Source organism: Gigantopelta aegis, chromosome 14, assembly GCF_016097555.1.
Source record: "Gigantopelta aegis isolate Gae_Host chromosome 14, Gae_host_genome, whole genome shotgun sequence".
NCBI lineage: Eukaryota > Metazoa > Mollusca > Gastropoda > Neomphalida > Peltospiridae > Gigantopelta > Gigantopelta aegis.
The window spans coordinates 27,003,239-27,019,068 of NC_054712.1; the positions used below are offsets into that span (position 1 = coordinate 27,003,239).

The 15,830-nt window shown below is 35.5% G+C and overlaps 1 protein-coding gene across 2 annotated transcripts in view; it reads right to left on the reverse strand.

Moving 5' to 3' along the window:
• Nucleotides 1-4,375: 4,375 nt before the first annotated feature.
• Nucleotides 4,376-15,830, reverse strand: part of LOC121388512 (nuclear receptor coactivator 5-like) — a 37,277-nt gene continuing 25,822 nt past the window's right edge. For both annotated transcript variants that reach the window (XM_041519875.1, XM_041519876.1), the window contains 2 exons: nt 8,825-9,127; nt 4,376-6,842 (listed from right to left, as the gene is read on the reverse strand). In XM_041519875.1, the coding sequence (XP_041375809.1) occupies nt 6,382-6,842; nt 8,825-9,127 (764 nt within the window). In that variant the 3' untranslated portion in view covers nt 4,376-6,381. The remainder of the gene's footprint in view (nt 6,843-8,824; nt 9,128-15,830) is intronic.

Sequence of the window (15,830 nt, forward strand, 5' to 3'; positions counted from 1 at the left end):
AAAATGTCTCCCGGTATTTCAATTTTTTTCTTTTTTTTTGCGTGCGATTCATCAGTGCATAATAGTCACAAATAAAGTACAAAAATACCATATTGCTGCACAATTTTGTCTAATTTGTGAGTTTACATTGATAAATTACAATTTTTATTTGGCAAATTTCTGTGATATTATGCATCACTGAGCTTCTCAACGCCTTTGCTGTCGATTTGTGCATTTTTAAAAAATTTTTTTTAGATACATTCACAGACATAAATTAAGCATTGAAAACATAAAAGTGAATTCTTTCCCAGAAGAAAAGTGAGAAATTTGATAAAAATAGACAAATATTTGTCTGTACCATTTGTAATGTTTCGTCACTGAATCGTGTTCTAAACTATACTTACTACAAAACAATGCATTACAAAATACAACTTTTTGGTTATTACATTAAAGCAAAACTGAATATTTAATTAAAATGGTATAGTATAATGGGGTGATAATTAATGTGTTGTTATAATAATTATTTTGTGGCATTACTGAAATGAATCCGGCCGAGATCTGCAAATGGAAGGAAGGAAATGTTTTATTCAACGACGCACTCAACACATTTTATTTACAATTATATGATGTCACACATATGGTTAAGGACCACAGGTATTGAGGGAGGAAACCCACTGTTGCCACTTCAAGGGCTACTCTTTTTTCGATTAGCAGCAAGGGATCTCTTATATGCACCATCCCACAGACAGGGTAGTACATACCACAGCATTTGATATACCAGTTATGGCACACTGGCTGGAACAAGAAAAAGCCCAATGGGCCCATGGATGGGGATTGATCCTAGATCAATCGCTCATCAGGCGAGCTCTGTCCTGCCCCCATCTGCAAACGGTGCGACATGTGTTGATGCACAGTCTTGTTATAAAGTAAAAAATCAGCACCGGCAAGGTGTCAAGTGAACAATAACACTAAACAAATTGGTGTCTTGATGATTGTGTGTGAATACTATCAATAGATACAAAATATTACTGCAACTGGCAACTTGTGTTAACTTTTGGCAAGAAAACAGAGCAACACCATTTGGCCGGTTAGATTAGAAAAAGAAATGTTTTATTTAATGACATACCATACTCAACACATTTTAATTATGGTTATATGGCATCGGACATATGTTTAAGTGGCTACATTAGAGCCCGACTGAAATAATAAATAAATAATCACATTCATCCATCTGTTTAATTTCAGCAAAAGAATCCCTCAAAACATCCCAATTTCTTTAATACTTTTATTGACATGAAAACATTTTACAGTGATGAACAAGTTCTGTTCAGATGACAGTTGTGCTTGAGCTTACCGTGGCTGGCAAATGATTCAATAAAACAAATGTACATTTTAAAATAAAAAACTTAAAAAAAAGGGTGGATTTTTACAATTAAACAAAATAAACAATAATAATATACCCGCACCTATTTATACATGCGTTAGGTTGACAAGTATAACTCGCAGAATTCATAGGAGTGAAATCAGTTAGGTATCAACACACACTAATATACTCTTCAAAAAAAGAAACGCAAAAGGGTACAAATGGGTTATAACTCCGATTTTATGTTTCCTACCGGTTCATGCTTTGTGAATATAAGGTCATTGCATGTCCCAAACACATTCCCACGGTTACATTCGATAAAACGCAGCTACTATACAATAAAGTTCCAAAATGTGAATATTCGCAAAAACGCAGCCACGTGCAAACCATGTCACCACTGCACGTGCGTTGTCTGCACGTGCAACATGAACACCGACAGTATAAAAGTGCAGGGTGTTCGCTTGCCTGGCCTCTGTATCTGGCCGACAGTTGACAATCCAGGACATGCCACGTCTCAGTGAACCGCAGAGAAACAATGCCATCGGCCGACTAGACGCAGGCGAATCCAGAACGGCCGTTGCCAGGGCATTCCATGTGTCCCCAAGCACCATCTCCAGACTGTGGGACCGTTACCAGCAACATGGATCAACACGTGACCTCCCTAGATCCGGTCGACCACGGGTCACTACCCCCGGGCAGGACCGCTACATCCGGGTACGCCACCTTCGGGAACGATTGACTACTGCCACCTCCACAGCCGCAGCAATACCAGGTTTGCGCAGGATATCCGACCAGACCGTACGGAACCGCCTACGTGAGGTAGGAATTCGTGCCAGACGTCCAGTTCGAGGTGTCATCTTAACACCACAACACCGTCGACTCCGACTGCAGTGGTGCCAGATTCATCGACAATGGCCTCAACTGCGATGGAGACAGGTGTGGTTCAGTGACGAGTCCCGATTTCTGCTCCGACATCATGATGGAAGATGTCGCGTGTATAGGCGTCGTGGTGAACGTTATGCGGCAAACTGCGTGCAGGAAGTGGACAGATTCGGCGGGGGTAGTGTCATGGTGTGGGCAGCCATCTCACACAGCACGTCTCACAACGGCTTTCCTACAGAACAACAGCATTAATGTCCTTCCTTGGCCATCGAAATCACCGGATTTGAACCCAATTGAGCATCTATGGGACGAGTTGGACCGACGCCTCCGACAGCGACAACCACAGCCCCAGACCCTGCCCGAGCTGGCAGCAGCCTTGCAGGCCGAGTGGGCCACCATCCCCCGGGACGTCATCCGTACTCTGGTTGCTTCAATGGGCAGGCGGTGCCAGGCAGTTGTCAACACACGCGGAGGCCACACCCGGTATTGACTCCAGATGACCTTGACCTTGGTGGTGTGTCCTATCACTTACTCACAATGGACTAGAGTGAATTGTGAACAATCCTGCAACATTTGGTAATTATCGGACTCACCATTCAATAATTAAATCAATTCTCCAAATGTTACGACAATGTGGTTTTGCGTTTCTTCTTTTGAAGAGTATATTAATCCGATGGATCTAACGTAAACTTCACACAAGTGCGATCACATTTTGTATGTGATCTTGCGACGGCGTCCTATTACTTGGTATTGACGATCACTGTTCAACTAATTAAGCAGCCAGTCATTCAGTCAAATCCCAATCCGGTGTAGACAGAGGTAATTTATGCATGAACGGTTCTTTCGTTCTTGATTTTTGATCCGTAGTCCGGAGTAGACAGAATACGGATTAGGCAACGATTTATACCCAAGAGATAAACGGTAGCTGAACGGGGCTTTAGAAATGGACCAGTTTACGCAGAGATCCGGATTACACAGAATCAGGTTTAGACAGAGTCCACTGTACATTAATAATGAACAGTGTCATTAGGCCGATTTGTCGTGCCTGGGTTAGGCAACACTAAGTTACTGTATAACCTAAGGTTCATTCAGGGCTACATACCATGTTAATAATCTCAACCTAAACCTGGGAGTTGGTGGCTTTTTACATGCTTGGGTTATCGAGCAGTGCAATTGCAACCTGGTGTTAACCCGAGGTTATTGAAACCCGTGCTTGTGAAACGTTCAATTCAACTGACAGATTAACCCGAGCGTAACCTGTAGGTTTTCATAACCTGCTGATAATCCAGGCACTAGAAATTTGCCCAATGTGTTTGGGTTAACTAACATCACTATCTTTCAGAAACATTTCTCTATTGAAGGCAATATTCTTGCAGCTAATTACTATTGTGATCAAACTATCATCTGGGATTTTTGAGTAAATCAGGCTTTCAAGCAAGATTTTGTGAAAAATAAGGGCTTTTTTTACGGCAAAATTCTTAAAAAATAAGGGCTATTTTTAGGAATTTTTTGACAAAAATAAGGACTGAAATTCAATAATCAATATAAAAGAAAAACATTCTGTACTCACCTCCAGGGAGAACATAAATACAAAAGCTAATTACCAACTCAGAAGATCACGCCAATGGTCATCAACAGCGATATTCAGCATATCAATATAACCAGATTAAAGTAATCTGATATGGTGCAAATCCATGCTGAATATGATGCTGATAACCACCAAGATGTCTTCTGAGAAATACATTAATTCAACATATTCATTACTAAGGCTAGATTTAATTAATTCCAACACTTATTTTATGTTGCATTTATCAAAAAAATTCAAAATTTCTGACTTTCACCAATTTTTGGGGGCTTTTTAGGATTTTAAAGCTTTAATAAGGAATATTAGGGCTGCTGTCAAAAAATAAGGAAAATTAGGAAAATAAGGGCCCGCTTGCAAGCCTGGTGAATCCTTTTGTTTTTAGATCCATTATTTATGAGCTGTTTGTGGGCTTTTTGAGTGAAAGCTTTTTTCATTCAAGTTGGATCTATCATTTATGAACTGTACTGCCTTGTAAATGTTTTGGACATGGTTGAACATGGTCAAATTTGACATCAACACCAACATGGGTTTTTTCAACACTAAATATTTACACAAGTGAATCGATGAAGAACAAAATGTGTTTCTTTATTCAACAACATTTAGTTATCAACTAATATGTATTTTGCAAATATACAGCATCATTAACAAAACACAGAAAGCTCAATTAGACTAAAAAAACAACAAAGAGTGGACATGGATGCAACACCATTTATCCTGTGTGGTGTGTGGTCTGGCGTACAACTCCAGATACGTTTTTACCGACCAGATAAACTAATGGTAGGTAGTGAAACGTTTCCGACAGCACACAAGTGGACATGTAACTTTTAACTCCCCTGATTACAACAGTGAAGTGCATTCAGGAAGTAGCTAGTGACTGACTTTGCAGGGGAATTCTGTAGATAAAAATAATGCAAATTCAACTGATTCTTCAACTTGTCTTTAAAAGCATTCGGGGGAAAAAAACGAGAAAAAAATCATTTTAAAAATCACTATCTTCCTGTATATTTCCAAATGGATTTGAGTAGATTATGAAGAAAAATGAGGCCTAGCAACAGTACAATTTTCACAAGTGCAGCTAGAGTAAACATATGACCTAACTTCCGTATGTCTTATGTATCCAGCAGTAATAAACTTTTAAAAACATAAATTGTGAGTACTGCCAAGTGTAAATTACTGTAATGAAATGCTAATATGACACACAAAAATTCTAAGTTTGTATTGTCACACTTTTAATAATAATAAAAAATGCTGTTAACTTATAAAAAACACAACACGTAAATATCAGCAATTTGACAATGATGAAATGTACAATGAAAGAACCAATGCTAGATCAAAGAGATTTGACCTTTCAAAATGATTCACCATTTTAATGTTTTAACTGATCAAAACTATTCTAGTATTTTTCCTTTAAAATATTAATTACTTTTCTACTCATTTACGTTATCCTCCTCTGCCAAAATAAACAAACATTGTGCAATCATTTATTTTTATTTCATCAATCAACACAAGAGGATGAACATGATGCATATTTCTACAATTGCAACTTTTATGTACATGTTATATTTCCACATAATGAAAACATGAATGTTTCGGCAAATATTTCAAGTATTTCTCTGTGACACACACACACACATATATATATATATATATACGTCATGTTACATATTACAACAATAAAGTGGCAACATCCCATCCTAAGTAAAAGGCCCATTAGAGCAGTACTGGCAAGAACAGTCAATAAACATAATGATTTATAATGTACTTATACTGCCAGTTTTAACAACATACAAGGTTGCTTTCCGGGGTTATCAGGGTTTAAGCTGTTGCTCACCTAATCGCCAAATGAAAATTAAAATTGAATTTGGCAAATACTTTTTTAAAAACAAGTTGCCAAAAAACTAATTAAAAAATTGTCTGTTGTTTTAGATGTAGTCATTTTTGCTGTTTGGCTAAATGAAACTTGAATTTGGGAGCAGATTTTCAAAGCAAAATCTCTCCAAATTACTAATATTTTATGAGCTTGTCTAAATGCCTTTTTTTTTCTTTCTTTTTTCCGTCCAGGGTCTCTTTTAACTACAATATTCAATATTAGACTTTTTGTTAAATCGGTACCTCATCCAATAGCAAACATATGTTTTTATTCAAAATTCTCTGGCCCAGATTTGTATTCACATTTTGAAGAAAAAATAATATTAATAAGAATTTGCCAATAATATTAAAATCAGAATGCTTATCCAAACCACAAGAGTTTGTCTATGTGCTAGTAATACCCACCCGCTCACACTGACTGGGATTGCCAATCTGTAACATCTCTTACTGTATGATATTCCTAAAAATAATGTGTTCTCTGCACCTCTTTCTGGAAACTCCTAATTCAATAAGTCTTTTCCTATCTAACCAGATGACAATTAATGCTAATTCTGCTAAGACCATTATTTAAAATCATCTTTATCTAGACATTGAGTCTTTGGGATCAACAAAATTAACAATCTGCAGGACAAAGGCAGCTGGTCCCCATGTACCTTCTCTTACTAAATGTGAGACCGACACAAAATAAGTCAACTCAAGCTTGTTAATATCGTGGCATGCTCTGCTGTGGTGGCAGCAGGCTCGGTCTGGAAGGGGGTGCCCCATACCCCTGGTTATAGGCGGACACTAGACCCCCACTACCAGGTCTGGACGAGGTCAACGACTGGGAACTGGTACCGACAGGTGGCTGACCCTGACTCGACCCGCTAATGTTACGCAGCAGGTTGGGGCCGCTTTGTATGAGGTTATCCAGTGCCTTCTGAACGCTGGGGTTGTCAAAGTTGATGAGAGTGGCGTTGGACTGTGATGTGGCCGTCTGGACAGGCGACTGGACGATTCCCGCCACTGCCTGGGGCGACTGCACAGTCCCCATGCTCGGCCGCACGCTGGCCACAGATACACTTCCCGTCCCGTTCTGATTCAGCATGCTGAGGATCTTGCTCTGAAGCTCCTGCTGTTGAATTGCCGACTCATTTGGCCTCACGTCTCCATAAGCAGAAACAGCTGTAGGAATAGAAACATTATCCATGAAAAATAAAACATTCTGAAGACATGGGGAAAAGTTAACTGCTCACCCTAATCTGTCAATAACTTTTTTTTAAATCATGACTTACACAAAATAATTAGTTTTAGACATTTTAAATAAATAATATTTATTAGTCAAACCATTTCAAAATGAGATGCAGTATTTAAGACCCAATTTTAGCACTAAAAATGGCAAGACAGAAGTAAAAATGTTCATAACTTTTTAATAGTGATCTTCTTATCAACACCCATGTCAAAACCAACAACAACAAAAGGGTAATACACATGTACTTGTGATCAGAAAAACCAAGTTACAATGTTTATTACATGACTTTTCCACCATACTGTAACTTTTGGTAGTTGACAAAAATATATTGTGAATAACTGAACAAAACCTGCCAATGCAATTAGAAATCAAAATAATTTACTTTTGTTTATAAATTATGTAAAAATCTATACTTAGCCAATTTGGCTGAAATGATCACAAACTCCTCATACAAGTATTGGAAAAAACCACCTTTCTCCCCCTACCCCCAACCCACCCTTCCCAATCAGCCAAAGCATACCTTTGACCACCGATAGTTTTGTTTCAGAATTACAAAAACATACAAGAAAATCAATGCTACATATTAGCAAGAATTGAAAACTTCACAGATGGAACAGCATTGGTGTATTTTAAGCAGTTCAAATAGTGATACACAATAAATTTCCATGACCACAAAAACATCATAGTAAATGAAAATTTGTTTTTGTTTAATGACACCGCTAGAGCATACCGATTAATTAATCACCGGCTAGTAGATGTCAAACACTTGGTAATTCTGCAACGTAGTTAGAGAAAATCTGCTACATTTTTTTTATTAGCAGCAAATGATCTTTTATATACACTTTTATACAGATAGGAAAGCACATACCACAGCCTTTAACCAGTTGTTGCATTGGTTGGAACGAGAAAAAACCCAATGAGCTGAATGAATCCACTGAGGTGATTTGATCCTATGGTGCTGGCACCTCAGGTCAGCACTTACCCAAATGAGCTAAATCCTGCCCTTTTAGCAAATAAGACTCTACCATTCAGAATTATGTCCATTTATAACAAGTTTTGATACATACACTGGTATATGTAATAACCTAAGTTAAAAGTACACTAGTATATAGAAGTAAGAACTTACAATTACTTTCGACTTTAATTTGTAAAAACATTTATATACATAATATTACAAAAACTCAATAAACCTCACAAACTGATATTCTGGGGCTTCAGTGATACAGAGTTCATGCATTTTTACATCATTTTATTTCTGATTTATTTCATTAAGTCTTCTTTAATTTAATATCAGACAATTCAAATGACAGAATAGGTAAAATAAAGTTTTAAACACATGACTTTCTATTCTAGAAATATAATAAAACAAGAATTCCATGGAATAAAATGTCTTGCTTACATTAAATGCATACATAAATGTTTATCTCAATGCATATTAAAAATTTTTTTAAATAAAAATATCCCCTAAAAAAAACCCCTAAAATTATTTAAAATGCATTATGGAACATTCATAGATGTGTATATATAGATCTATAAACCAAGTTTCATTGATGTGGAGCTAAATGGAGCTAATGTTGAACTAAACATAAAAGACGACGATCATCATTGTCCCTGCTTTCTGAAAAAATTTGACTACATTTCCCTTTTTTACTTTGTAAATGTGAGAGTAAAATGTCAATCAAATAAAATGTTAAGCAGCAGAATGAATTTCTTTGTGGAGGGGGAAAAAATTTAATTTGTAAATATAAAATATATACATAAAACAAAAAAATTAACAATTATTCTTGACATTTGTTAGGACATACATTTACTGAACTTTTTCTAAAAAATTCTAAATGTATCTGAATTTCTACCACTTTCTAGGCAATGTAAAATATACAATTCAAAGAGTTGATTGACAAAACTCAATATTTACCTTCTGTGGCCACTTTAGGTCGCCCTTCAGCTTCCAGAATCTTGTCCCGACGTTCACGCAAATAAAAGATAACTTTATCCAGTTCCTCCACAGTCAGCGGGCGATTATCCGCCAGTAAATTTAACAAATATGAAACGTCTTTTGATGGCGGGAGGAACGCCTTTACGATTGTAGCTGCACTGTCCTTTTCGACGACGACGACTGGCGCTGCTGCCACTTCTTTCTCCCGCATGTTTTGAAGGTATTTTTTAAAGCTGCTACTTATTAGGGTCAACGCATCTTCGAAAGGCATGTTCCTGTGTTCTGTTTGTAAATGGTAAAATTAGAAAAGATCAAAATAAACACCTGTTAACTCACAAAAGATTTATTTTGTTGTGAAATGCTCCGAGCCCGACAGTACGGTAAACCAAGTAAACCCAAAGCCTACAAAGTTTATCGCAAGTGCACAGCACTTTGTTACAATTTTACACGCATTGTATTTTCGTTTTATAATTCGGAACATTTTTTATTTTACACGAGAAACACTAAATTGATTGCAGTAGGCAGTTTTATGTTAGAAGGGATAACTTATGGTACTTGGTGGGTTTTTTTTAAATATCTCTTTAAAAATGACACAAACGTTTAATTATGTGCTTTTTATATTTTAAAATGGTAGAAAGGATCATGAAAACACTGAAAAAAAAGGACTTTAATGAAACATCAAATGCACATGTAAGGAATCTAAGTTTATCGTTTTTACTTTATAATAGTATTAATAGAAGAGAAACATATATATTTATGGATGAGGTAGGATCATGAATTCCATCATCTTGGAAGATCAGACTATAATTTAGTATGAAACTACACATAAAAAATACCGCTCAGGTGTATATTTCTGGATCCACAGCACATTTCTATTAGAATCAATCTAACAAAACACAAAACAAAAATAATTTCCTTTATTTATCGTTTCTTTTATTATCCAATTTAGAATTCATAATTAAATTTATAATGCATATTTTAACAATTTTACACACAAGCGCATACAAAACATATTTGTCACCAAATAAATTATACAGAACTTCATAAAATATTTAGTTCTGATTTCCTACCACAATCTCATCAATAAGAATATAAGTCTAACCCCGGTAGTCCACCGGGCTACCAAATGTTTTAGCATGTCCAGTCACTCCACAATCAACAAGACCTTTAATTCACAGGAGTCTGATATTCCACCTTTCATGTGCGCGCTCTCTGCTGCCACAAGTTGCTGAAACTGTTAACTGCTCCCCTAGTTTAACCCACAGGTGACGGTTGCGCAATATCATTTAGTGAAATAAAGGAGTAGGATTTTTGTAACAGCGGACTAATACAAATATTTTGAAGTAATTCAGTGGCCAGATATACAGGGTTCGTACGGGTCATGGAATTTTCTTTTGGGCCATGGGTTATCTATTCGTAGTAATTTATAACAATCAAATACACGGCCCGTTGTTTGGACACCTACTTATAACTAATGCCTTGTATGATCAAGACTTTGCCACCAGCTGCAGTCTAAACTAAACCATAACTCAATTGTGGTTTATTTCCTTCTAGGCTACCTATGAAAATTGTCAGATTATTGTTTACAAAATTAATATCTATTATTATGTTAAAGAAATGTATAAATTGACAAACTTTTTTAATGTTAGAACTATTACTAGTAATCTTTCTTACAAATTATTTTTAATTAAATCTCTCTCATCGTTTACTATTGCTTTACGTGATAACCTCGAACAAAATGGCATCTGATCTTGTCACGTGATAAACAAATACACATGGCGATCCCCTGTCTGGGATAATTGGTTTACGGCAGTTACACAAGTTTATTTTCATCAATAAAAATCGCTATTGTTTTGGAATAAAGGCAAGTTTTGTTAAGATTCTTCAAAATGACACCTATTAAAGATAATTACAGCCATTTTAAGTATTAAAATATGCAACATCGATCTTCAGGATTGTACTATTAGTAGACAGTTCTACATTAAGGTTGATGACAGTCACTTTTTGCACCCTTGTTTTGGGTTCGTAAACAATAAATATCGCATATCTTTCCGTAATTTCACTTGAAATCCATATTTCATAAAAGGTAAAAAAAAAAAATCACAAGACTTTATTCAAACACATTGAGGTATATTAGTAATATTCAAAGCAAACATTTTCAATAGCAATTTTGCACTGGAATTTTTCCTGCATTCTTAAAACGGAAACGTCATATACCCAGTGTATGGTTACTGTAAGGAGATTCAAAGTAACATCATTAGAATACTGACGTAATTCAAATTCAAAATTAGCTGTATTATTACAATGCTTCGCCAAATTAAAATAAAAACTGTTCTACTAGCCTTAACCCCTGTCGAATTTCTATAACAAGCAGACAACACTGTTTACAGGTTGGTATTTTTTATTTTTCATAATTCTGGGCAAAATATTAATTTTAAAGGCGCTCTGTCACAGGTGGTTGACCTAATTAATGACCTAACAAAGTATCATCGGAAAATATATATACATTTGATTTGTCGCTAAAAGTACTTTATTTAACCATCTACATAACATAACTCACTTATTACCGATATTTTGTAAAAATAATTGAATTATGTCAACGGTCCATAATTCAGGAAAAAATAACGGCTATTTGGAGCAAAGAGGTGCGACGTATTATTTTTGTAGTCACGTGATGAGCAACCCCCGCATAACCGCAGTGTCAAAATGATTTACCAAGCTTGTGTAACAATAACGCTTGACGTCCTCTGCGATGTAGGGTAAATAGAAAACAACAACAATGAAAATAAGTTAATAAAAATTAATAAAAACATGTACTGAATGATAATAAGCTTATACATTAACTTATTTTATTAAGAGAAGCATGTTAAACGTCGACAATCCCGACTATAGTACTGTCGGAAATAGAATAAAAAATTATTACTTACATAATAAACTGAAAAGTAAATATTTTGTAAATCTATTTAATGATACTCTACCTAATTTAGCATTTACTTGTTTTGGATCTCACTGATGTACAAAGTGGTGTTTACCCTTGAAATTAAAAGAAAGATGTCAGTAAACAGGTGATTTGTGCACTTTATTGGAAGGGCCTATAACATATTTTGGTCAACATGTGTCAATTTCATTGCTGTTATGTACAATATGTGAGGGACTGTTTCTTATCCTTCTCCAAAACAAAATTCTTTGTAGTTATTTATAAGCAACTTTTCAGCAAAACTGTAAAGAACAATTCTGAGTTTGTGATCTATTATACCGGTATTAAAGGTGCTATCTCAATGTTGTACAATGACAGCTATTGAAAATCATTTTCTTAATAAACTTCTTGATTTAACATTCAAAGAAGACTCATTTAACTATATGCCCATAAATGATTATAAGAAATAATTTTATCTACTAGTAGAAAATACATTATTATTGGAGAATCTTTATCACAAACAGATGCTCACATATAACTATGATATAGCACCTTTAAGTGGTTGCAAGATTGTGTAAATTTCGAACGTTGAATTTATATTCAATAAATATGTTTGTCATAATTCATCATTTTTGCTGCAATTTGAAATAATCAGTTAACTTACAGTTTTAAATTAAAAGTTTGTTTAAAGGTAAATGAAATTGACACAAGATCAAAATGCGTTATAGTCTGTTCCAATAAAGGGGAAAAGGGGGAGGGGGAGTATATGAATCTAGCAGACCCTTTTGTGAACGGTTTGTTTTATTTAACTATGCCACTAGAGCACTTTGATTTTTTATCTCATCATCGGTTATTGGACGTCAAACATATGGTCATTCTGACAGTTTTTTAGAGGAAACCCGCTGTCTTCACATAGGCTACTCCTTTTACGACAGGCAGCAAGGGATCTTTTATTTGCGCTTCCCACAGGCAGGATAGCACAAACCATGGCCTTTGTTGAACCAGTTATGGATCACTGGTCGGTGCAAGTGGTTTACACCTACCCATTGAGCCTTGCGGAGCACTCACTCAGGGTTTGGAGTCAGTATCTGGATTAAAAATCCCATGCCTTGACTGGGATCCAAACCCAGTACCTACCAGTCTGTAGACCGATGGCCTAACCACGATGCCACCAAGGCCGGTCCTAACTGAGAAGAGTACACAAACTAACAACAGGGCTTGAACAATAATTTTAAACCGGTTGCAATTTTGAGGCTCCTTACGTACATTTTTTTATAAGTTAATTTTACCGCAAATAAATACACTGTATGACCAAAAGGTTATTTTGCTGTATTTAGTCATATTTCAAATGCGCAAAATTGCAAGGGCAATAAAACTCAAAATACATATTTTTTTTTTATACCAGTAACGCTGAGACGACTCCCGGGTTCCCTTCTAAATTTATGTAATGTTTCTGTAACAACCGCCCCCACCCACCCCACCACGACGTGATTTTACCAATATTATAATACATGTAATAATAATAATAATAATAATAATACACAGTTATTATTATTATAGCCTACTACTACCTTTTTGGGGTGGAGGGGGCGGTGTTTTATCTAGGGGGGAGGCTATAAAATTGCAAGATTAACATGCGTGCACACACGCACAACGGCAGGCCGAACTTGTCCCTGCATGAAGAACTGGATTCAACTGGGTTAAGTAATAATTCAGCCAACCTTTGGATAGCAAAACATGCGACAGTAGGCCCCTATATTGTTTTTTTCACGCTATATATTAAACTGAATGACCACTTTGCGAATTAGTCAAAATAATTTGCAAATGTTTAATGAAAAACGAATGACTGGTCGAATGCCACATTAGTGACACTGGAAAACTTGTTATCCGTTTTTGAACCAAGCACTATAGAGTTGTAACGACTAGACTCTATTTCTGCTAAATTCCATGCACATGCGCCTGATAATAATAATAATAATAATAATAATAAATGGTGAGTCCATGTTCCGACTGTTTATTATTTTATTTCAGCGTATTCAGTTGTCAGTTGTCATGAAATAATAATGTATATAGCCAGCCCTCATTTGCCAAGTCTCTATACACGGCGGTCGTTTATATAAAATTCAAAAATACATTATACAGTTGTCGTATATATAGCCTCATCACTACGAGTTTCTTTTGCCGTATTTTTCATGACTTTTCACAAGAAGACTTCCAAATTTTAAAAATGAAGCGTGTCATGGAATTACCTTGATTGTAGTTCAATTAAAATGTTTTGGATCATACAATGACTAGATTTGGTATTCCAAATGAATGTAATTTCCATTTAAAATCCATATTTAGAGAAATCAGGCCCACTAATTCCGTGTTTGAGCGCCTTTAAGTTTCAAAAGATGAAAGAAATAAAAAGTACATTTTGTCAAATATAAAAAAAAATTACCGTTGGATGTTTCAGTTACTGTGTACACAAAAAAAAGAAAGAAATGTTTTATTTAACGACGCACCCAACACATTTTATTTACGGTTATATGGTGTCGGACATATGGTTAAGGACCACACAGATACTGAGAGGAAACCCGCTGTTGCCACTTCATGGGCTACTCTTTTCAATTAGCAGCAAAGGATCTTTTATATGCACCATCCCACAGACAGCGTGGTACATACCAGTCGTGGTGCACTGGCTGGAACGAGAGATAGCCCAATGGATCCACCAACGGGGATAGATCCCACACTGACAGCGCATCAAGCGAGCACCTTACCGCTGGGCTACGTCCCGCCCTTACTGTGTACGAAGCCAAAACAAGGGTGTGAAATGTGACTGTCATCAACCTTAGTGCAGGGTGCACATTAAGTCAATAATGTATGAATAATGTAATAAGTATGAAGTGTTGTATTTTGTAAACCTTCATTTTGAGATTAGGCCTAACAAAAATTTAATAGTAATAAAAAAAAACTATTGTGTGTTTCTGGAATTGTACCAAACAAATTACTGTCGGTAGAATATGGTGTTTTTTGGTGGTTGTTTATTTTTAAAAAAATAATATATATATATATTCATACCATATTTACCCCTCCTTTGAGGCCATTCTTAAAAATATTTTGTTTTGTGCATTTCTAACCAGTAGTTTCAAATGTGGGTAGATAGGGATTATTATTATTATATATATATTTTTTCTTTTTTTTTGCTCCATACATATAATGCCACATGAGACACTTGATTCTGTCACATATTAATGTCATAATTTTGAGTATTTCCCCCAGATTCTGTTTAATGATTTAAACTAAAAACTTTATTGTTCATTAAGGGCTATCATATAGTTTTCATAAGTGTATATTTCACAGAAAATTGCTCATGATTTTCCTTTTTTTTCTTCTTTTTGTTTTGTTATGGGGCTACCAATTTTTACTGAGGGCTACTAGATTTTATAACCAGGTAGCCCGGTGGGCTACCACTGAAAAAACTTAAGGTCAAAGCTTGCTTGTGCTTGCCGTCAGCATGCCAAAGAAGTGAAAAAGAAAAGAAATGCACTAAATCTACACATAAAGAGAAGAAACTCCAACATACCAGCAATATTTGAAAACCAAGATGAGCACAAAAACGTCATGTATTTATGTGACTTTGTTATTTTGTATGTGTGGATACAGACATAACAGGATTCAAGGTAGACTGATGAAACAGGAAGAAGTCGCTTCTCTTTTCCAATAATTTAGTAAGTAGTGAGGACATTTAGGGAGAAATGCAAGAATAGTCCATTTTTATTAAAAATCAAGTATTTAAAAAATGATATCTAGATTCGTGCATTTTCATCTAATTCTGGCAAAACGCAACATGCTTCCCCTACAAAAATGGGAGTCCATATGCCTATGTCGAAATTATTAACATTAATTATTTTTCTATGTATTAATAACGCATTTTGTTTGTCAAAAATTAGATTAAAAAAATATAATCTGTGTTTCTTTTAACAATGTTCACATACCTATCTATTCACAAGTTCAACTTATTATACACATGGGAATCTTCAGATATATTGGCGATTCACCATCGTTAATTCTTTCTTTTTAATTTTA